Source organism: Trachurus trachurus (genome assembly GCF_905171665.1).
Source record: "Trachurus trachurus genome assembly, chromosome: 6".
NCBI classification, from domain to species: Eukaryota; Metazoa; Chordata; class Actinopteri; order Carangiformes; family Carangidae; genus Trachurus; species Trachurus trachurus.
Window position 1 is genome coordinate 15792831 of NC_139897.1, and position 24366 is coordinate 15817196.

The following is a 24366-nucleotide window of genomic DNA, read 5'->3' on the forward strand; positions in this document are numbered from 1 at the left end:
TGCACAAAGAGACAGAAGGTACTGGGCTGATCAGAGCTTGATCCAAAAACACTACACTTAATATCAAACCACTTTTTAGTATCTGAGCCAGGCTGAAACAGGACTGAATTGGCCACTTGGGTGTTAGTGTATAGGCTACAGAGCAGTGGGTTGTTTTGGTGCATTACTATTGGTGTTTCCATGCCTCATCCTGCCTTGCCGTCTGGACTGGACCACTTCTGTCTTTACCTCAGTAATGATGTGTAATTAGACTGTAGTTTAACACAGACTCCCACTGAGATACACACTACGGGCCAGCTCATTACTTTCTCTAGTTCCAGAGTGATGGTAGCACAACATCTGTCTCTCTCCTTCTTGTATTGTCTCTCCGCCTCTCTTTCTGTTTTGCTCTCATTTGCTCTTCCTGTGTCTGAAAAAACAATGTAGGGCAGTGTCTGACCCAGTTGCCATTTGTATGTGAGTGTGTGAGTGTGTGTTTAATTATCCAGAGTTGTACCAGAGGCTGCAGTAATCAAAGCCCAGCAACCAGAGCAGAAAAATTTTGCTACTTCAGCTCAACAACAATGACTTTATGACTGTACAGGCTTCTCTGAATCATCACGTTATTTTAGCAATTGATGAGAGTTTACAGTACATTGTATGTGTGATAACAGTGTGAAAGATTGCCATTGTACCGGGTTGGAATCCCCGAGGGACGGTTGGAAAATGCATGACTTCAGGATGAGGAATTAATGTGCTGGGATTCTCCATGCTTATGGATAATACATTGGATCGTTTAATGCCAATTTTACGAGCAAATGTGACTGCGAATATTCATAAAAAGCAACAGGCATATAGCTTAGGGGGGCAGCATAAGTTTCTAGTATCTAGTTCTTTACTGTATGAGGCAAGTGAGCCTTTCACAGCCAATACATTTTTGTATTTGGTATTTACTCTTAAAGCAAACACACCAGATGAGCTGAGCCATCAGATAATTCTCTGAAGCCTTAAACAGAATATTCTAAGTTTTCTAAAAGTTTTTGTTATCCATATTGGACGTGCAGATGAACACGTGCACACATACAGCACTACAGCCTGTGTCGTCTGATCTCTTTGTCAGCACCTGTACATTTTTGTTTTAGAGATTTACACTGGTAGCAGTAGATTTCACAGAGGCTAAACTGTGGAGAGATGGTATTCTGCTTCTCTGAATGTCAAGTCCCTAGAAACACACACACACACACACACAAACACACCCACCTCACAATTGACTTGTCAATGCTTCAGGCTTTGAGAGCTTAGGGGTCCCAGGGTCCACTAAAACACCTTACAATCAGTTTGCTGTTAGGAGAGTTGGGGCAGCAGGAGTGGGACAGGATCAAGAGAGGAGAATGTGTGTGAGAAGAGAGTAAACGAGAGGCAGGAAGAGGACAAGAGAGGACAGGCACTTTCCTAACACCTCACTGTGGTGCAAGAATCATGACGAATTATTACGTTTTATTGAACAACAATGTTTCCATGTTGTAAGGATTCTGGATAGTTGTTTTGCTCTCAAATGCACACCTTACATTTACATTCCCTTTATCCTCACCAATTAGGGACTGGTGCAGATAAGACTTTAGTGCAATTATTGATTCTGCTTAGAAATCCAATTTACATTATTCCCTTAATTTTACTATGACATACATACATACATTTTCAGTACTAAAGGAGTATGCCACGCAGGCTTTTGCCAGACAGTCACACTTGGCCAAGCAGTGCAAATATAAGCCTATGAACAATGACTGCAGCTTTATTATTATTAGCTTTGTCATGCATCACCCTTTCTTTCAGAAATGTTCAATTATAAAGCACTATGACTTGCCTGAATACATGCTGGTTTTTATTTACTGAGAGATGCACATCCGTACTGGCCAGTAACCCCAGCTAACAAAATGTCAAGTGTCAGTATTTTATCAATAGTAAAGTCAATCCTACGTCAGTTCAGAGTTGCAACTACACCTTGACTGAGAGACTAGATAGTCATCGTCCTGTTTTAAAATGATCAGTGCCATAATATTGTGTGAACTGGTCTCCACGACCTTGCATAATCTTTCATAAGGCCTATAAGTGTTTAAGCCCTGAAACGTAAACTGGCATAAGAGATAGGAGAAAACTAGATGATAACAGACTAGTTAGTTTTGCAATATTAGTGTTACACTTCTAAAAATGTATATATAGTGGGGGACTCACAAGAGAAAGAATGATCAAATTGGAGGAGCAGAGTTGGAGACTAATGATTTTTAGCTGCCGCTTTGGTTCAAGCTACAAAAACTCTCAGTCCCAGACTTCCCATGCAATTCACTGCAGTCATTTCAAACCCCATGCTTCAATTTTTTTACGCAGGGTTTTGTGATTAAATGTGTTGTGTCCAAACATGGCTAAATGATAGTGTCGTCACTGATATTATCGGCTGACATTCCATTCCAATCCAATCCAATTTATTTATAGAGCACATTTAAAAACAACCAAGTTGACCAAAGTGCTTTACACAGAAAAAATGAACAAAAACAACATTCAGTAAAAAAAAAAAGCACAACAGATAAAAACAGCAAAACAAACAAAACAATAAGACCATAGCTGCTAAAATGTTTGGATTTCAGACTGTGTTAAAAGCTAAGGAGTAAAAGTGCGTTTTAAGACGTGTTTTAAAAACAGCTAGGCTGGGGGCTCGATTCACGTGAGGGGGAGGGAGTTCCAGAGTTTGGGGCCAGCAACAGAAAACGCACGGTCCCCTCTGCCCCTGAGTCTGGTCTGAGGGACCGAGAGGGGACATAGGGCTTTAAAAGGTCAGTCAGATAAAAAGGGGCAAGCCCATTAAGAGCTTTAAAAACAAACATCAAGATCTTAAAATCAACTCTAAAATGAACTGGGAGCCAGTGCAGCGATGCAAGGACTGGGGTTATATGGTCATGTTTACGTGTACCAGTCAAGAGTCTGGCTGCAGCATTTTGGACCCGCTGTAGGCGGGAGAGTGAGGACTGACTATAATCCATTACAATAGTCAAGTCTTGAAGTAATAAAAGCATGGACAACTTTCTCAAAGTCTAAAAACTAGTTCTAACCAACCACAGCATACAGGAGGACAACTGTTAGTTTTCTTTCACACAGCCATAAGGCTCTACCCTGGCTGACTCGGCACTGTTGTCCACAACCCCTAAACCATCTGGCTTTGGGAATAACAGGATAACAGCTGAGTTATGTCTGACCCTGCTCTAATATTTCCACCTATCCTCTTTTTTTCCTAAACAGATCCACATTGTATTATCCCCTCTGGTATTCACATTCTTGCTAAGTGTCTCATCTCTCTACAGAAGTGTTCTTGCTCTGATTTTTTTTATCCACTGTGGATTTTGTGTCCCTGATGCATCTTTCCCACTTCTTTTCTTGCTTCTTCAACTTCTGTACCTTTCTCTTTATGTTTGTATCTCATCACCTCTCTCAGCTGGATAGATGTTTTGAATAGCTTGCATGACTGTCATTGCTCTGCTGCAATGACAATTGTTGGGGAATATTATGCATACTATCTTTATTCCTTATGTGTTCATCTCTTTTCCAGGGAGGCGACATGGCTGAATGTGGTGTTAGAGTGAATACATGACAATATTTGTATCCCATTCCAACCTGTTATTACTTTTTAATGCAATATTAATGCCATTGTTTCAGTGTCCACTCCACACATGGTGGAAGCATAATACGGTGAATGAATGCACCCACTTGCACACAAGTATTCTGCTGGTGCAAGCATCTCATAGCGGGATGATTCTAACAAGTCGCCATGTCACTTAATGCAGGTCTTTGTTATTCTGCTCTCATCTATCTCCCTCCACAGCCACTGTGCTCCGGAGTCAAGGAGGGATATATTATGACAGTATGTTATAATGCATGCTGTGAGCTTATTGTGCTCCGACAAGACGATTGGAAGAGGATAAGAGGAAAGTATAATCTAGTGTGTGGCACCAGCAGGCTGGACCCGATGCCCCTGGAGCTCTTTGATACACAGAGAGGCACGTCGGTCCGAGCCACCTCCTACCTCTCACCTGCCCACTCACATCACCGTCACCAGTCACAACACTGGCTGACGCTTATCTGATTGGTTGACTTCATGTTTGAACTCTGGGAGGAGTAATAGTATTCGTTGACACCCAGTGACACGTGTTGGATTAGGGGACATTGTATTTGTTCCTGCTGTGATTGGTTGACACTGCGCTTGACCTATCGGCGTGGTTCTCGTTAGGTTTGTTTGTTTTGACGCTCTGTGACTGGTTGGTCGCGTTAGATGATAGATGTTAGATAGCTTGATTGACAGTTTAATTGCACGGTGAGATGTCTGTGATGTGTCATCTAAAGTGGTTACATCTGAATCACAAGATTTATTGTGTGCATTGCTTTGTCCCTTAGGATTAAAGAATGGGTTGATCAGATGCAGAAAGAGCTTGTCACCCTGGCGGACACAGCCACAGCTGGAAAGAGCCTCACTCAGGTAAAAACACCCAACACTACACACATACTGTAAGAAGCATAATCCAAATTTAACAAAGCACACATCGCTGCATGGAAAAGTTGCGTAAGTCCCTCTTTAAAATTTTAATGAAGCCTTTGAATTGTTCTGTATTTGTTTTCAAGCTAAAAATCTCACACATCATCATCTCCTCATTTCAACAAACAATCAAATGCGTATGTGATTCTACTGTAGATTAACTCCACTCCTTGTATGTGTTTAGATTTTCCTGTCAAACCAGCACCTGTACAGTGTGGAGCAAAATGATGCAGAGGAGCTGGTGGCCAGAGCAGCAAGGAACATTGAACAGCTGCTGCGGAAGAGGTCTGCTGCCTTGAAGGTACGACTCATCCCACTCAGAGGAACCAACTGTCAGTTTGTTAGTCTGAAAGCTGAGCAGGATGGTGGATTTATTAACAAGGGCTGCAAGAGAGGGGAGCGAAGTGTTCCATCAGTCTTGACTATGTATATTTAGTAACTAGAGTATGTGGGGAAAACTCTGAAGTAGAAATGAAGCGCTGATGCGGCAGCTACCTTTATGAAATTTCCATGACTTAATGTGACATATTTGTGACATTTAATCATGCAAATTTAATAAAGGTGGTAGCTGCATGAAGCTTAAATATACATACAGATTCTTGTATTGAATAAACAGTTTGCCATTATGGCTCCTTTATTGAAACAAACAGGCTCAGTGTGTTTAGTGAGTTTACATATGACACTTTGTGGACAGAGTATATTGACTTGATCACAGACAATGTTGTTATGCCGACAGTCCAAACAAAAGGCTCCTGGAGAGATGAGATAGGGTTAACCAAGAAAGACTTAAGTGTTCAGACTTTCCTGTGGAAAATAAGCCAGTTGTTCTTGGCTGTTTGACTGTTTAAGGCTGGGATTGAACCACAAAACTCTCTCTGAGTCTGAAGGATTTACCTGCAAAATACAAACACCTTAATTTAGTGTCAGTGGGAAGATCTAATGGGAGAAATGTAATCCTAAAATGTAGTCAAAGATTGAATGTACCATTCAAATGTCTTATCTTTTTACTTTTGTCCATAGTTTACATTTAGAAGGTAAATTCATCACCTGGTTATTGTTTTATTTCAAATTTCCCATATATAAAGCGAAGTTGAGTTGAACATCTAATGATATGAATATTCTCAATTAGCCAACACAGAACTTGGGCCCTTTTTGGCCAGATTGTTTTTGCCCTATGTATCCTATTGTACCATCATCTGGCTTGTATGGCCTGTATTTGTTTTGTGTCATTTTAGTTTTCCAAGTGTTATTGGTGTGAGTGTGGTTAAAATGTCCCTTTATATGGAAGGAGTCACATTCAAAACATGTGTAATGCTGTTTTGACAACAGGTTCTGGGAGTTTTTTTATAACTAAATGTTTCCTCTGAGGGGAATAAATATTAGGAATTACTTGATATTGATCTACAAACTTCTAGAGGCCTTTACACAATCACAGGCTACAATCTGAATGATGTTAATTATTTATTTGCAGCTGAGGTCATTTTGCAGCTGCCACCTATGTTTGAATAACGTCGGTAATGATGTGATATGTATGTATTGTATATATATATATTCACTTATGTTACAGTACTGTAGGTGATAGATATAGACTGTATGTGGATGAAACATGCAGAAGAGCAGAGAGTGGGGACTGAGGTCTTTCTTTTGCCAGATTCAATGTGATAATGAGAGCTTTGACCCTGGGGAGGATCTCCTTTCTCCCCCCTCCATATTCTTTTTTAGCCAGAAGTGGGTCAGAGATGCTCATTTAATATCATGAGATTGAACTGTTTTTTTTATATCCAGACGGAGTTCATGGCATCCTCCACTCTGCCTTTATAAGGCATCATTATTGTTGTCTTCCTAGGAATGGAGAGGGAGTATTTATGAATGTTCATAAACACGTATCCTGCCAAGTGTCTGTCTTGTGTATGTTAAGTAAACACGCTGGTGTTCTTATCATTTTTCCGACTACTGGTGCCATGAGATGCATAAGCAGCAAGGAGAAAATTGGCATCCGTTTGCAATCCAAGAGATAGGGGAAAGGAAGGTTGGTGTGTGTGTGTGTGTGTGTGTGTTTACAGTACAGTGTTAAGGATAGGTGGCGAGTGGGGGTTGGGGGCGGGGGTGGATTAGCCAGCTGTACGCTGACAGTCCATCCAACCCTTGGACATCCATCACTTCTCACTCTTTATTGCGTCTTTGTGTCTCATCTGCTCCAAAGTAACCTCAAGGCACACTGATATTTGATTCTCTGTCCTGAGATGTATGGATGCAGAGATAAATGGAAGAATGGATGATGTGAAAGAAGGGCAAAACTCATGAACACGTTGAATGACTGGATTGATGGACAGATGGGCAAGATAGGTGCACAGGGTGGTGGAATGAGAGATGAAAGAAGAAAAAAGGAAGGCTTTGAGCTCAGGATATAGACAAGAAAGTGTCAGTCTGTGCCTTTCCAGGGGCTTCTCAGATGAACCACAGGGAACATAAACCACACAAAATAACACCAGCAAAGTGGAATCAGAACTTGATGTACATACACTGTCCCAGAGGACATAGTAGTTTTTCTTTGAGCTGATTTTTTGCTGACCAATCCTCTAAGTTAAGCGAAGTGATTTGGCTGTAAAGTTTATCAGACAGAATGCAGGAAGATAAGCTTCATTGTAGTTGGGACTTTCTTGTTCAATGCCTTTGATATAAGGTTGGGAGTGACTCTCAATGTCAATATAATTGGAGATTGCCCAAGGCACTTGAGCCACTTTCACTCAGCTGTCGACTGCTTTCAAACTTTCATCCTCTCTCTGCCCCCCCCCTCTTTCTCTCTCTCTCTTTCTATTTCCTCACCCTCTATGTCTCTCCATCTCTTATGTCAAACTCTGCATGATTGTAGCCCTTTGAAAGGCCACAGTTTACCTAGCCACAGGTGTGTGTGTGTGTCTACTCATGCTTCCATAAATAAGTGTGTAGCAGAGTGTAACATGCATTATTAATGAGTACTTGGCTACACACTGTTAGGGAGAGATCGCTTCATCAAAGGTTTTACAACTTATACTGTGGCTTGATCTCAACGCGGAACACTTACATGTTAACACACACACACACAAACATTATGCACTTATGAAGAGACATGCACACACCGTGGCTTTAAGCGTGGCTTGAAGTGCCCTCCCTGACCATGTAAGAAATTATCACCTAATGGGTGCTTGTAATTACCAAGGATAAGGCATTGTTTTGCTAAGTACATAATGATCAGTCTTTCATTCCAATAATACTGTATGAGATAGCTTCAGATAGCTTTGCTACTTTGCCATTTAGGTCATTCTACATTTCCACTTATTTTCATCATAGGTCACATATAGTAGGCTATAAACTTTACTTTTTGTAACACAAGCTACGTATTTACCTGAGTGTCCTCTCTGATTCGCTTATCTCAGTCACAATTGTGAGTCATCTCAGCTCAAGCTCAATTTCCAGAGGCCTCTAGTCTAGCCTATATTATAGTTTTAGACTAAATTAAGTTGCCAGTATTATTGAAGAGTATGAATAGGCAATGGCAGTAGGGAGTGTAGTCCCTATACTCATACTGTATACATCCATACATTAACATGGACATGCCCTATAAAAGCAAGGAGCTTCACACAGTGGTGGATAGTCAATATTTGTGTGTGTGTGTGTGTGTGTGTGTGTGTGTGAGAGAGAGAGAGAGAGAGAGAGAGAGAGAGAGAGAGAGACAGAGAGTGAATCGCCAAAATGTTTGTCAAAAGCAGTTGACCACATACTGAAAGTGTTTGATGTGCCTGAGGCTACATCCAATTATTTCACCGCATCTCTCCTCTCCTGTCCCCAGTCTGCTCTCTCTTTGTCTTGCTGTCTGTGTACACTGTAATTAAAAACTTAATTATTGATGCTGCAGAACTGCTTAAGCAAAAGGCGATCTGATAAAACACTGAACTAAAGACAGACATAACATAAGCTCACGCATCAAGGTACCATTCACACTTCACGGCCCATCTCCCCTCTCTCCTCTCTCTCTCTTTCTCTTACTAACAACCAGCAGCCACGCCACGTATCTGATGCAGTTGTTTGCTTTTGTTGGAAACGCATCCATGAGATGAATGAGTAGCTTGTGTGTGTGTGTGTTTGTGTGTTGGCGCCTGTGTGTAGTTCCATTCCTCTCCTGAGGTGAAGAGCTGCTCAATCCAGTAACTAATGAGCTGGTCCACTACAGTAATACCTTAGCCAGCACAGGAGGTGTGTGTGTGTCTGTGCATGATTCTGCACACACAAGCACATGGACGGATAAGTCAGTGTGAAAATAGTGTATTTGCCTCTTCTGCTGCCACCATCACGATTAGCCCACTTGCATGCAAGTTACATTCATTACTGAAAATTACTGAAATCACAGGCGTTTATGTAACTGTCATTAAAGCAGAAGTAAGCGATCCGGTGGTTTTGGCTAACTTCCTGTCAGCCGATGGAGTTAGCAGTCCCCGCCCTCGTCCCTACGTCACCACATTCACGCGCATCCCTTGGCTGCACACACAGAGAGGACCGCCCCTTTATGCCGTTCTCTCTCCTCATTGGATAAAGGTTGTAGGATACAAGGCTTACAGCAGAGCAGAGTGACTGACAGACCCGTGTTTCAGACCAAACACTCTATATAAGTGATTGCTGTCGGAAGATATAACAATTTAAGACTTATATTAACACAAACATTCCGCTTACTTCTGCTTTAATGTACTAAACATCTGAATGGATTCAGTCATCTTTGTTTCAAAAGTGGACATCAAGTGATTATTTTTGTTTCATGATACCAGACTTCGATTATACTAGCAAGTCTGCCCATGAACATGTCCTGCAGCACAATCCACTTCTCACTTCAATATGAAATCAATACGTTCCAACCAGCATTAGTCACCAGATGTTGCAGTTAAACCTTTGGAGTTGTGCATAAAACTATTGGCTAGTACATGGTTGCTCTTCTGTTTTTCAAGCAATCATCTATTTCAATAATTTAATCAATTTAGGCTTGAGTTGCCACTATAATTATTTTGATAGCAGTCTAACAAACACAAAGCAGTTCCCTTTTATATTGTACATGTTAACAAGTGCCATTTCTACACAAGGTAACATCTCTAGAAATGACATTTGAGGCAGGTGTGTGTGGGCAGGTACTGTAGGCGTATGGCCTATTCTGTTATAGACCAGTGATCAAACCATAATATTGTGTCACAGCCTTTGCTAATACATTGTACTTTTACAAGCACTGTTTTACCGGAGAGGGTAAGGTCATTGCCATCAAATACTGCTTCAAATATATCGCAAAAACATTTATTGTCAGAAATATCTGCAATGAATGTTAATGTTCTGTCAAATTTCCAACTGTTAAAGACAGTCTCAATTCCACTTCCCCAGTTAATGTTCAGTCTTACAACACTGACGAAGCGATCACACATAATGTTGTGAAACAGCGTCACTCCTTCAGAAGTTCAACTTTCGTTTTCACTACAGTAGCTGATTCCCCAGCTTTATCAGACATTTTGAGGCAAGAACTCAGGCTTACAGGATCTGTTTCCGAAATGGGTGTCACAGCTACCAGAAGGCTGTTCAGTAATGAATGAACCAATAACATCCCTCAGATGCACATTACATAACACAACCAGACTGATTTTGTTATCTTTCACCAGATTATCTCTCCCAAGCATTTTCTTTTCTTTTTCATTGCACATAATCAAATTGAATTCCCAATCATGATGCCACCAAAAAAATCTGTTGAAAAATCTGCTACCAATGTGATGTGTTTGTTTTTAGTTCCAAATAATACATAATGCAATATTTGGAATAATTCTATAAGTTAACTTAAACAATTGTACTGTAGTCAGGCTTTCAAAGCACTCTCCACTTTGTGTAAACAAGAGACCGATCAGTAGTAATTTCACTGTAAATTCAAAACACTAATAAGTATATCCTTTGTAGAAATGTTGTCATCTTCAAGGCTCCAGATGTAATGCTAATCAGTTCCTTCCTCTTAATCGGAGGTGTGCTTTTCGTGTGTCATTTGTGCACGTGTTTAATAGACTGATCGTGCCCCAGGTGTTGGGCCATATTTTTATTAATCTGTTGCCTGCTGTCACAATGTTATAATAATGAGCACAAGATGTGACTTTATGATGTTTTCATGTGTGTGTGTGTGTGTGTGTGTGTGTGCGTGCCAATGTAAGGCAGTAATGAGCAGAGGCTATGATACGATCAGAGATATTCCAGTCTCTAGAGCAGATGTTACTCAACCTCCCATCTCTGCTCTGTGCTGATCATACTAAGCAGACAAGAGGTGTCTGTGTGTGTTTCAGTCTGTGCGCTTGCAGTTGTGTCTGTACTGTATGTGTGTGAGAGATAGACAGAAAGGAAGAGAGTGGGAGGGGGCAGTGCATATGGGGAATTCTAACTAGACTTATGTTAGGCCAGGGGCAAGTGTCCAATACAGTCATGGAGAAGAAATCCAAACTGTGTTGGTGGACCAGGACATACTCATGTTGAATACTTGATGTGGAGACAGTTATGACCTTTTGCTCTCAATTGATTTTTTTTTTCATATCTGATAATAATCAAGACAGATTAAATGTGACATGTAGCATTTTGCAGAATCAATATTGGGATACTCTGTTATAATTGCAGTAATTGAGATGTACAAAATCTCACAAACTACAAACTATAAAAAATTGTAGTTTGTGTTTCATGCCACTTTGAGGTACAATCCATATCAAAGTTATGGTTTTCTCAGTTTGTACACATTTCCCTTTGGCTGGATTTTTTAAACCTGTAAAGAACTGCAGATAGATAGAAAAATTTAATCAAAAAACATTAAAATTACTCTCTCCCTCTCTCTCTCTCTCTCTCTCTCTCTCTCTCTCTCTCTCTCTCTATATATATATATATATATATATATATATATATAGGCTATATATATAATAAGAATGTGATGGTCCTCCTGATGGAGTGGCAACTTTCAGGGCTGAAAAAATAAAACCAAGGCAGAAGTCCTTTCAACTGTGTTTTTTTAAATTGCCACTTTAAGGTTGTTAATTCCATTCCTAAAAACTCTGGCGTTAAAATACCCAACTTTACAACATCTTTACAAGATTTTTACAGCCTTGTATAAAAATATATTGTTGATCTCTAATTTTCCCTTTCATGTATTTAAATAACTCCCTTGGTAACGATCTATCAAGGCTTCTGCCTTGAGGGCATTTTGTTGTGGCAGGTGAGTGAGCCAATATTTGCCACACACACACACACACACACACACACACACACACACACACACACACACACACACACACACACACACACACACACACACACACACACACACACACACACACACACACACACACACACACACACACACACACACACACACACACACCCCACCTCTTTGCCAATTTTTGGATGAGCCATTAGTTAGTTGGAGTCAGGCACTGTCAAGACGGCAACAGCCTACAGTACAGCAGCCCACTCAAAGCTGAGCTGATGTGTATGTGATGAACCTGTACAGAAAATCATCTCAGAGTTTCAGCCCAGACAGTTTGAGTTCAGACAAGAGAAAGCACAGTAACAGTCAGAAGGAGGAACACTTCAAGGCATCAGTGGTGAGCATGAAAAGCCCAGCAGGAAGTCATCAACTTGTATGGCAAACTGAGTGAAACATTTAGCAGCTAAGGAGTCAGACATTTCCCCTAGGAGTCCAAAAACACAACAAACCGAAGGGTGAAAATTAGCTTTTACATTTACCAGCTGGCCAGGCACATGACTCTAAATGGATGCTAATGTTATTCTGTAACTACTGGATGAGTAAACCAGCCAACTCTGTGCTAACAATTTCACACCTTAATGTCAGTGACGATGTGGCAGTGTATTCTGTTGTTTACTTGTGGCCCTAAAAATCAGCTATGGCATTAATGGATTTTGAACATTTAAGATTTTTGCAAACTTTGCAAATCTGTTTCTAATTGGGAGAAGTGATAAATTGTTCTATAAACTAAAGGACAACTTTATAAAGAATGCCTGGTGATACCTCTTTTCATGTTATATATCAGAAGAATATTGGTCTCAAGTGTAAGTGTTGAAAAAAGAGGGGATCTAATTTGATCAGATGCCCTACTATATAATATGCTGTTTAAACAGCAGGAAATACACACTTTTCTGAAATACTCCTGTGAAAGTAAAAGAGTCAAAGCGAGGGGGTGAAACAGGGAGCAGCTGTAGATTTACTGTTCCCATCGGAGGTTTTGGCCTCTGAGGGAAGCCATGTGGAGCGGCACAGCTCTCCCCTGGGCTCTCACAGCTGCAGATACCTCTGCTCTTTTTCTCTGTCTGATGCTCTCTCTCGCTTTCCTTTCACTCATCTCTCCTCCATCTCCTTCAATCCTTGCATCCCTTTCTTTCTGCCGCCCTCCCTCTCCAGTCTCCTGTAACTCTCCTGTGTCCTGCTCCTGGCCTTTACCCACACTTCTCTGTCAAACTGGAATTTGAAATCAACCTTTCTTTATCTCTTCTGACCTTGTGTCTTTCTCTTATCGTATTGCCTCCTTTCTCATACTGAACACATCTTCCCTCTCCCTGCAACTCTCCTCTTCACTCATCTGTGCCCTTTTGCATCACTCCTCTCATACACCTCTCATCCTGTCTGCCCTGTTCTTTCATCCAACTGTCCATCTCCTCTATTCTACATATCTTGTCTTGCCCACATTTCCTCTTATTTCCTTTTTTCATCTCCATTGAGTTATTCATCTTTACGAACACGCTAATATAATATATCAGACATGCACATATACAGTAAATATATATATCCCTCTCTCTCTGTTCACTCTTAAGCTAAGTTTTAATGAGAACTATACACTGCGATCATGCTGAATATTGCTTTTCTCTCTTTGGGCTGTCCTTTCTGTTTATCCATCTGCTCATAATTTATATCTTTTCTTCGTTCCTTTTCACACTCTCCTATCTTCTGGTTGTCGTGCTGGCAGCTGACCCTTCAAACATCCCTACTTTTTACCTTTTTTGCACACATTTGAGTTTGGACTCATTATGGTAAATACATGACCAGAATTCATGAAATGAATGTGAACATGGTGTCAGAAGAGAAGGGAAAGATAGGACTACATGTGGGTGTTTGTGATCTTTTAGGCCGTTACAACTCTTGTGAGTATTGCTTTGTTGTCCGGGGGAGAAGGCTGTGGGCTCTGAATGGCCCATTGATTTCAGGTGTGTGGAGCTTTTAGACACACACACACACACCCACACACAGGGAGTCTGAGCCTGTCTCATCTTCCCTGTCTATCCTTTAAGCTGTGCCCTGCTTTCTCACTAAATGCATGGCAGAATGGCCCTGGCAGAATGAACTAAAGATTGGTGAGGGCAGGGCAGAAATGTCCCTCTATGGGGCTAGCAGGTAGGACTCCTATGGCATCCAGCAATCAGTCCAGCCCCAAATGTTTGTGGCTGTAGCATAATGACCACATACATCAGTGTGCATGGAGAATGGAAGGTGCATAAAACAAGAAAAAAAAATGTATGTGCCCTATTTAGCTCTTGGAAAATTGAGAGGCACAACAGTTGTTGTGGTCATCATTTGGTCATTTTTATGCCCAGCTGGGATTTAAACATTAGGGAGTAAGCTACCAACGCCTATAAGCAATGCTTCCTGCAAATAATATTGAAGGCTTTTGCCTCCTTCTCCTCTTTGCTCCCTTTTCTCGCTCAAACACCTCATTCCTCTAACCGCTCCACCTCCCTGCCTCAACAGAGCCAATTTCCAGACTCGGATCTATGAAGCCCTCTTTCCCCATTAAGACTGCAGGGGAGTGGTGGCTCTCCTTGGGTCTCCAGTGCTCATCTAGTGACAGAGTGGGCTTATTATGGTGTGGAGCTCGGGTGTCTATACTATAGTAAGTGAGAGGAAGACTAATGAGCAGTTAGATCAAGCATACTACGGGTAAAGTGTGTTGTGTGTTCGGATTTGAATGAACCGTTGTAGTGCTAAATTTGTGTGTTTCAATGAGGTAATGCTGCCTCCTAATAAACTGGCAAAAACGACAACTTTCAGTAGCTCTGTAATGAACTGGTGAACTGTCACTCAGGAAGCAGCCTCATCAAATCAAGACTCTGTAGTCTAGAAAGGATTTGATTGTACCGGTGTTTTCTTTGGGTAGCCTGATAACCTCTATGTGTGTATGTGTTTGACAAAGAGAGAGACGGAGAGGGATACAGAGAAAAGGAGAAGGGTAATTAGGTATCTTTCCTCACACACTCCTCCTGAGCCTCCCCCATATCTCCCTGAAGGGAGAGGAGCCTCGTCAAAGCCCTGTCATGAATTTTTAACAACCCTGTCGGTCTGTGTGCGTGTGTGCAGATTTACATGTGCTTGTTCACATACAATGTGAGGGAGAGGGGCATTTTGATACAAAATACTTGAAGACTATGTTCTCCTTTAATGTTTAGAGATGTTCTGATCCCATTTTTTCCCTTACTAATTAAATACAATTTGCTGTATACTGTATGGATGTGAGATGATTGCTGTTAGTGCTGACTGGCATGGCAACAAAGGTTAAATCCTTTGTAAAACATGACAAACATACCTGAAAGTCATAAAAATCTCTCTTTTTAAATCACAATTGCAGTGATCGTCTGCATGTATGGATCAAAAAGCTTGGTACAGAATAATTCCTATGCTCAAATGCTGTTAGAATACTAGAAACAGAAAAATGTAATCAAGTATGTATTCAAGTTTTAGCGCACAACTGAAAACCGACACATTTTCTAGGACGGTCTATAATCTCTCTCTGTGTTTTTAACTCACTCAAATCACAATCATTGGCTGAGTAACATCATGTGACCTGAGCTAACAGCTAATCTTACATTATTTACCAAATATCAATTATTTTTCTCACATCCCTGAAACAGTTGCAGCCAATGTCTGCACAGCTCAACTTAATTTATTTCCAGGAAACTTGAATTTGTATATGAGTGTGAAACAATGAGGTTTGTCAATTCTGTACATTACATAGGATTGGACTGGTGCAGAGACTCCAATACTCAAAGGCATTTTTGATACTTGTATTGGAGTTGGGAAGAACTATGTTAATGGTGCATCAATTGCTGGACGTTGATGTATAATATATGAAGTTCTGAACAGCTGTTGCTAACACTCATCTATCACATCGCATACAGCGCTGCGCCAAGAGAGAAGTCTTGGACCGAGGGAGGGATCTGTAATCAATATCCATATGTTCCTCTGCCTGTGTCTGTACGTGTGTGTTTCTACTTGTGTTTGACACAGATACTGTACGTAAAATATGCAGTAAGAAATTTAAACTTATCGCAAGAGGTGGTCTTGATTTATTCCCAAGTGATAACTTTGAATGTGCGACATAAACATAATGTGACGCTACATTGACATTAGCTGACATTTGACATTAGCGCAATAACAAGACTTCCCGCAATTGGCCTTTTCAGCATGGATATGAACTGCTGCCCTAGCTTTTCCCTCGGGTGGCGCATTATTCCATTCTTAAATGTTCTCTTTTTTCATGAAACCACTATGGAATAAATAAGAAAAATATGAAGACCCAGGGTTTTGTTTAGGAAGCTGTCAAACCTTGGGTGTATCTGCAGCTGATGTGTCACTGAATTGAATTATTAACAAGAACAGAATGGGATTTTATATGACCAGCCAGTTCTGTCTGGCTTCTCCTTCCATACACTGTATGGAAGTGAAACATTGGTTAAGCAGTCTAATACTGAAACTTGTTTTTGCAACGTTACATTTTTTTGGTGAAACCTTATCGGTCCATATTTCACTTGATCAAATGGAAATTAATTTATAACCTTAATATGATGATATTATTTATTGATTTTTTTTTGTTGATATTCTGTCAAACTTACTATAAAAACTATACCGCCCAATCCTTTGTGGGGGAGCAAACTTACAAAATCAGCAAGGGATCAAATACTACTTATTTTCCCTACTGTATCTATTACTATGTGCATTATGTGGCTCCAGATTACACATATTTCTAGATTACTCATTAAATTAGGTATCTATTTATATATGAAACATGAAATTATTTAAATTACAACACTTGATTCAGATCTTCACCAAAAATAATTTTGACTCCATCTGTGTCAGGTCATATGATTCAGTGCTTGACGTGGCGATAGAACACGTTATTTTTGTGCACGGTGAACATGGTGCGTAATAATGTCATGATCACTTTTTGGTGCTGGGGTGTGTGTGTGTGTGTGTTTGTCACTGGAATAGGGTGTATATATTTAGCTGCTGACAGCCAGTGCAGAGGAGGTGGAGACAGGTCTGGAATAGAGCCCAGGACTGGAGGCCAAAGAGATGGGACTGTTGATCAAGAATGGAACAATTGCCGACAGCAGACACATGGTCACAGACTCACACATCCACATTCATACCCACGCTCAGGAATAAGCACAGGATTACATATACACTCTCAGCATCTTGTCCAGGGTTTGCTCATGCATGGGGTCTGTCTGGCATGCCTGATGTTATCGTTTCCTACTTAAAATGGATATTAGAGGGTGACATTCAGCTGTAAATACAGTTCATCCTCATTAGTTGTAATTGCTTTGATTAATTCATAATACACCCCTGAGTGGAGTTTCTCTGACACTGTCGTAACCTTGCTGTTGTGAAGGAAGTCAGTGTTTCAGACAGGTCGATTTATTTAAGGGCAATTCTTTTCCTCCACAGGCTTGTCATTACCCTGTAGAGTCTGAGCAGGGCGGGCCAGGGCCAGGCCAAGGTTTGATCAGTGTGGATTTGTCTGGGTGAACATATACACAGAGTTGTGCAGAAGGGATTGTTTTGCTCTGCACCACAGCTTTGCTGTCTTCCTTGAGTGCACGTTGGCTGTTCTTTTCTTCGCCTCACCTTTTCCATATCAATGCACCTGTCAATAAAATTTCAGATTGGCGGAGGAAATGCCGGTTAAATGATTTCACCTGCAGTTCTGCAGCAGCAAGAATAATTTGTTTCCTCCAATGATAAATACTGTATGTACATTTTAATAAAGCATTGCCAGTGAATTAAATGATATCTTTTCCCAGTGTGTGTGTGTATTTGGTAAGGTGAGGTAAATAACATTTATATCCCCTTGTTATGTTGTAGTATCCAATTTGATAGACAGCCTCTCAGTAATCCACTTGCTCTTTATTCAGTGATCTGCCATTTCTTACACTGTTGACCCCACGTTCTCTCTTAACTCCTCTCTCTTTCACCTTCTCTGTCTCTCTCTCTCTCTCACTCACTCACACACACACACACACACACACACACACACACACACACACACACACACACACACACACACACACTGTTCTCCCACAGTACAACCTTTTCATTCAGACATTATGACACTCTGTGGTGTGGCCTTTAGTGAACAGTGCTGTAAGACCGTGATAGCCCTGTGGTTTGAGCTGCGCGAGTGAGATTATCATCATTTCTCTGTCTCTGGGTTGGTCTCCCATCGTACCTTTTAACGTACTCTCTTTTGCACAGGTTTTCCATAATTAGACCGATGCGATGAAGGAGGTGTGCCTTGTGCAGTTTCCAACCTAAATCCCTGTCATATTTCACTCCTCAGAAACTGGCCACAGCTGCTGAGAAATTCCAGATGGAACATAAGTGGAAAGACGAGTTTGAGGTAACAGCGAGACACAAAAACACAGACAGATGCTCGCACATGAGCGTAGGAATACCTATGTAACACACATACAGGCTTTGTGTGTGTGTATTATACACTGTATGGTGGTAAAACGGGGAGATACACACACACACACAACCATTACATAGGCATGTAGTCTGGATTTACTGCCAATAAATTCATTTGATTATCTGAGCAGTTTTTTAATATGTTTGCGTTTGTCATCAGCAGTGATTACAGCTCTATTAGTAAACAGGTTTATTGCACATTGTACACTGTGTTATGGCACACAATTAGCCTCTCATTGCAGATGACATATACTCTGCTCTCTAAGAACCACAGACAACTGTAACAGAGTTGGTCAGGAAAAACCCTCGTCAAAGAGACAGTTATATGTTTAAGGTGTGAATTACTATATTGCTTTCTCAATGGCAGGGAAATGTTTCCCGGGAGCATTGCAAATGGCTCTAGGCACACAGACACAGATGTAAAAAGAGGAACACTCAGCAGCACACTCAGCTTAACTCATACAGTATTCATTCGACTGGTGGTGCAGACCAGTGTCTTCATTAACATAAAACTGGAGAATTAACTAATGGAGTTGCCTGCCAACAAAATAAAGAACTGTTTAGAAATGGATTAAGCATTTCATGATTACATAAATGTTGCGCTTCTTTGTGCAACACCCTAAAGCATCCACAGAGTGATATTTGTGCTTGTGTGTGACTTGTTTACAGGATGATGAAATCGCCTACTACAACGCTAAGGACAATGTGAGTGCTTTTTTTCCCCCTCCCTTCTTCCTATTTGCTCTCCTCCCGTTAAAGCCCTTGCAAACACACGGGTCACACGTGTACATGGACCGGTAATATGGTTTCTGCTACAAAGCCCCCCCTCTCTCGTGTCCTCCCTTTCACCTTCTCACCCCCTCCCCTCCACCCTCTCCTCCTGTTCCATTTTGCTTTTTCTATTCACCACAATCATGTCTTATTTTTCTCACTCTCAGTTTCTATCATGGTCTCAGCCTTTTACTGCAATCCCATCCTCTTTTGCCTCTTCTCCACGCTTTTCTCCACATGTAGCTTTCTTGCCATCCCCCCTCCCCCCTCCCCCAGTCTCCCTCTCTCAGGTGAAGAGGTTTCTGCCATGTTCTTCTCTAATTGACAGATGAGATGTATGAGCTGGCTACACCGCTGCTTTATTAGGAAGTAACTGTTCACAGTCGCTCCCCCTCCCCCCATCTTGCTCTCCTCTCTCACTCTCTCTCTCCCCCTCTCTCTCTTCTTGCTACCTTGCTCCCTCTCTACCGCGCATTCTTTCCCCCACATCTCATCATGCTTTTCTTCATCCATCTCCTACATCTGTCTGCACGGCTCTCATTGATGTAAATTGGTGAATGCACAGCAGGAGTTATAAATCTCCACAAAGTGCACAGACAATCTGGCTGTCTCCTGCTTCCCCTCCCAAGTGAAGATGATGATAAAAAGGGGAAAAAAAGAGAAATATTTCATCAAGCGCACAGCTGATGATGCTATGTTTTCTTAAGTTTTGAGGGCGTGAAAAGTGCAGCGATGACATTATGACGTCAGACTCATCATTAGGGTCCTCTGCTTTTAAAGAAAGCCACAAATTGTGGGTACCATAGCATGCCTCAGCGAATAGAACAAAGAGGCTTTGTATGGTGTCTTAAACTCACTCAGCATTACTGTCTGCATCTTGATCATTTTTTTTCTTCTTTTTTTTTCCCCCAGCTGGATGCAAATGAGACAGAGACAAAAAAATACAGGATGCGACCAGACTTTAAAGAGGACCTATCATTTAGGCGTTTGACTGATTACAATCACACAGCTGTCCACATCCCAACTGACATCTATGATGGCTGTGAGTACACGCACACACACACACACACACACACACACACACACACACACACACACACACACACACGAACACCCAACTCCATTGGTAACCATGGATACAATTGAGACACGACCTATTATGAAATGCTGTTTACAGACTACGCCTCTAGCAAATTTGCCCGTAGCTAAATGAGGGTATAAGAAAAAAAAAAGTGATACAGCATATCTTCTGTACTGTACTGTCTCGTGGCCAAGCCGTGCGTCCTTCAGATGTAAATGAACACCCTCTGCTCATTTCTAATGATACAGATTGATGCTTTCAGCCTTTGTCTCAGGACACCTTCAAACATGGGTGTGGCAAGGCATTTTGTTTTGTCATTTCCGAGAAGGTATTGATAATGAGTCTTTTGATTCAGCCTACTCATGTGTTCTGAGGTGTGTAATTAATAGCATTGTAGTATAATGCATTCGGAAATTAAAGTTTTAATTTATATGATAGGTAGGTAAATGTAAATGTGTAAATGTACATGGTCTTCTACTTCATTCTGTGAGATCAGACCAGCTGGCTGTTCTTTTTTGTTCTGTTTGCATTTATATATATATATATATATTAAATATACTCTACTCTTATGAAGGAGAAAGGAGAAAGTGGGCCATTATGTGCCTGATGGCCTACAGTGTAAAACAATGTAAGATTATACCAAACAAATGTGCATCTGTTATTACAGAGTGTATTTTTTCAGCTTTCTATAAAAGTGCGAAGTTCTGATCATTTCATCACCAGGTGCTGACATTTACCTTGAGTGGTTCAGAATAATTTGATACTCCGGAGTCCATCTGACATTAGCACAGCTCAAGTTGAATGTAAATGACTTAAGGATGGTCTGTCGAATATCTTAACTGTGTTGTGAATTATGTATTATATTCGGATGGCTCTCTTTCTTCTATTGTTAAGTTTGAAATACTTGGCTTATCCATTTCTCATAGAGTGAGAGGAGAGTGAAATCAAGCACTAGGACACCAGGATACAGGCTTCATGAGGAGTTTTAACACGAGACCAATTAGAGAAGAGTTTTTCTAACCACCAGGCTGCACTGTCGTTGCTTGGCTTGTGGTTGTGTATTTATGAACTGTGTCTGTGTGACACTGGCTATCTGTGTGTGTGTGTGTGTGTGTGTGTGTGTGTGTGTGTGTGTGTGTGTGTGTGTGTGTGTGTGTGTGTGTGTGTGTGTGTGTGTGTGTGTGTGTGTGTGTGTGTGTGTGTGTGTGTGTGTGTGTGTGTGTGTGTGTGTGTGTGTGTGTGTGTGTGTGTGACTGTGTGTGCATGTGTGTGCATGTGTTTATGTGTTAAGATAGTCAGTAATTAGCGTGCAGTAGGATGTGGTGCGTCAGCAGTGACTTGGAGGGACAGCTGAATGGAGTGACGTCCCCAGCGTGGCTCTCAGCCTGCTGGGGAACCGTCTGGCCCCAAGGTTACGCACTTCACCTTTCCACTGACCCCAGACATGGGGGCAGAAATGAGGGCTGTGGATAGACGCACACTGTTGTCAGGGCCTGTTATCTCTAAAAGTGTGTCCCTGGTTTATTAGCATGCTTTTGAACTCGCTGTGCCTTTGTCATTTTTCCCCGAGACACCTCTCTGGCCATATTCTGGGCTGGGTGCCATGATTCCTCACATTCCCTTTCTCTCAAGGATGCTGTTTATTGGTAGCCTGTAATAAGTATGCATAGATACGCTGCGCTGCTAGGACCCATCCAGCTGTCTGATGTAAGTGTTTGTGTGTATGTGTGAGAACCCAAAGCAGGTAATACGCTCACATTGCAGGTAACAACGTCCCTAATTGGGAGTGAAAAGCCAGTCCCCACAAGTTTGTTCTGAGTTTAAAAGATGAGGGTAGAAATAGTTAGGCTAGAGCAGGAGTCTCCTCTCAAAATTCTAGTGACTGAGCTGCTCACCCGTCCTATTATGTTTATTCACATACCATAATCAAAACACCAAACCAGCTGGATAAACTGAATTTTTGTGAAACCAGTTATCAAATATCAGTATTCACAACTCATATTTTCTCCCAATATCTTAAACTCACATTATTGTGAATTTTAATGGGAAATCAAAAATTCAGTCAACCCTGAACACACAGACAAGATGCATATATTTTAGATTCAGTGTCGCACTCACTTTGTAGCTCACAGTGTAACTCACATGATCTATGGCAACATATTTCCTGTTGCTTGGGAAAAGAAAAGTTAATATCCGTAGATGACTTAAAGGGACAACAAGGAGTTTTGGAGAGCGAAGTGTTTTCACACTACATTTCCCATGAACCTCCACGCGCATGGTGAAATTCTTGGACCGGCGCAAGATGGACGAAAGCGAAAACATTTGCCAATAATGTTTTCATTCATCAAGAATGAAAGTCGGAGGTTTTCATAACCAAAAAAAAAACTCCTTGTTGTCCGTTTAATATTAAATATAACATCATTCAAGAGTTTGTAACACCTGCATCACCCGCATTACAGCATTACCTGTGGTATACTAGTTGTAAACAAACTTGATGGAACCTCAACTCATTTTGCCCTATAAAGAAAAATAATCATTTATCTTATTATTTGGTGACTAGAGAGTGGTGGGATAACGACATCTTCATGTGATTACAGGGAGTAAATATATGTTGCACTTTACATCCATGATTTGTACAGACTATTCTCTGGGTGAGCTACTCTGATACAGGGCATGGGGTAATGCTGGCTCATGAGCGACATATAGGAAACCCCAAGGCCTGAGTTAGAGTACAGGTTAGGATCTGGCACATAGTGCTAATAAAAAAAGCATTTTCCACATGAACTGAGAGAAAATGTGCGTGTCTTTGAGCCTACACACACTCATATATATTGTCAGATATTGGCATACATGCGGGAGAATGTATTTTGTATTCCTGGAGAAAAAAAAGAGGATTCATACGTTATTGAGGTTTCAACTCTTCAATTTGATCTCCACCCTATAAATGTTCCAGGAATAGCCTTTGCTCAGCTGGAGAAAATTGGATTTTCTGAGTAAAGTGGAAGGCAAGTTTATGAAATCACCTTCTATAGGCAGCAGCACATCACGTGTGTGAGACGAGCCTAGCAGAGGAGACAGACGTTCAGATGACAGAAAGATCACCACCAAAGCCCCATCTGTCGGTCCAGTGAAGGACAGAGAGAGGGAGAGATATACGGTACTGTAAGTGTTTGGATTCAATGGTGTCACTTTTGGATGCAGAAGCTGAAAATGTATGTATACAATATATATGACACCTCAGGGCTAAATACGGTTAAAAAAGCTAGTAGTTTTTCTCTTGCGACTGAACAATAAATGTCAGAAAGAGAGAAAAAATAAGTAAATTAGAAAGGATGCTTATGTCTTGTCTTTTGATATAGGAAAGATGGACATTTTTCATGTTACTTTACAGAAAAGACATTATTTTATTCAAGCTGAGACAGTTGGGGAATATCATAGTATGATATTCCCCAAATATTTTTTATTGTTCAAATATAACATAGTCTGTTAAAGACCCCCCCCCCCCGTTATTGATAGCCCAATATGTCCATGTTATGGCCCAGTTTACTGTTAAGAATAGCCTGTGTTGCGTGCGACTACTTCTTGGCAGCAACGTCCCCCTGCTCAGGCTCCACAAGGTTCTGCTGTGACCTTCTGATCATTATCAGCTCATGTTTTGGTTCAATTTTTCAATGGGTTAAACAAACATGATATAACATGTTCACTCTGAGCTTAAAAGGTACTGGCAGTCCTGTCTCTCTCTCAATTAAAAAAAGGGAATAACAAGCCCATTTTCAGTTTCACTATCATTTCTGCATAAAATGTTATCACCACACCAGAGTGTGTTTCTTTAGTGGAGCTAGCGCTCCCTGGTAAATAATATGATGACTGAGTGCATAGGAGATGGACTACTGAAAAGCAGTGAAAATAATGTATTATTCAATGTTCGAGAATACCATGTTGCGTTTCTCAGTGAATATTATACTGCACCTGTGATGTCCCAATGAGATGAAGTCATCACTGCGTGTAGATTTAGTGTGGCATCAAAGCCATGCTGAGTGCAGCCAGGGAATTCATTAGTGTCAGTGGCAATATGGGCAACTGGAGGATACTGTATTCCTTATGAAACGGCAGTGGAGTTTAGCTTATTAAATATTATGACTAACTCAGGAGCACTCAAAAGCACCAGAAACATAT

The 24366-nt window shown here is 41.0% G+C and overlaps 1 protein-coding gene across 1 annotated transcript in view; it reads left to right on the plus strand.

Moving 5' to 3' along the window:
• LOC310987097 (voltage-dependent calcium channel subunit alpha-2/delta-1) overlaps positions 1-24366 on the plus strand; it is a gene marked incomplete at its 5' end in the record, with an annotated part of 55215 nt that overhangs the window by 1950 nt on the left and 28899 nt on the right. Inside the window, 5 exons of the mRNA XM_083973265.1 lie at positions 4420-4501; positions 4743-4859; positions 18211-18270; positions 19008-19043; positions 20022-20151. Coding sequence (XP_083829391.1) covers positions 4420-4501; positions 4743-4859; positions 18211-18270; positions 19008-19043; positions 20022-20151 — 425 coding nt within the window. The remainder of the gene's footprint in view (positions 1-4419; positions 4502-4742; positions 4860-18210; positions 18271-19007; positions 19044-20021; positions 20152-24366) is intronic.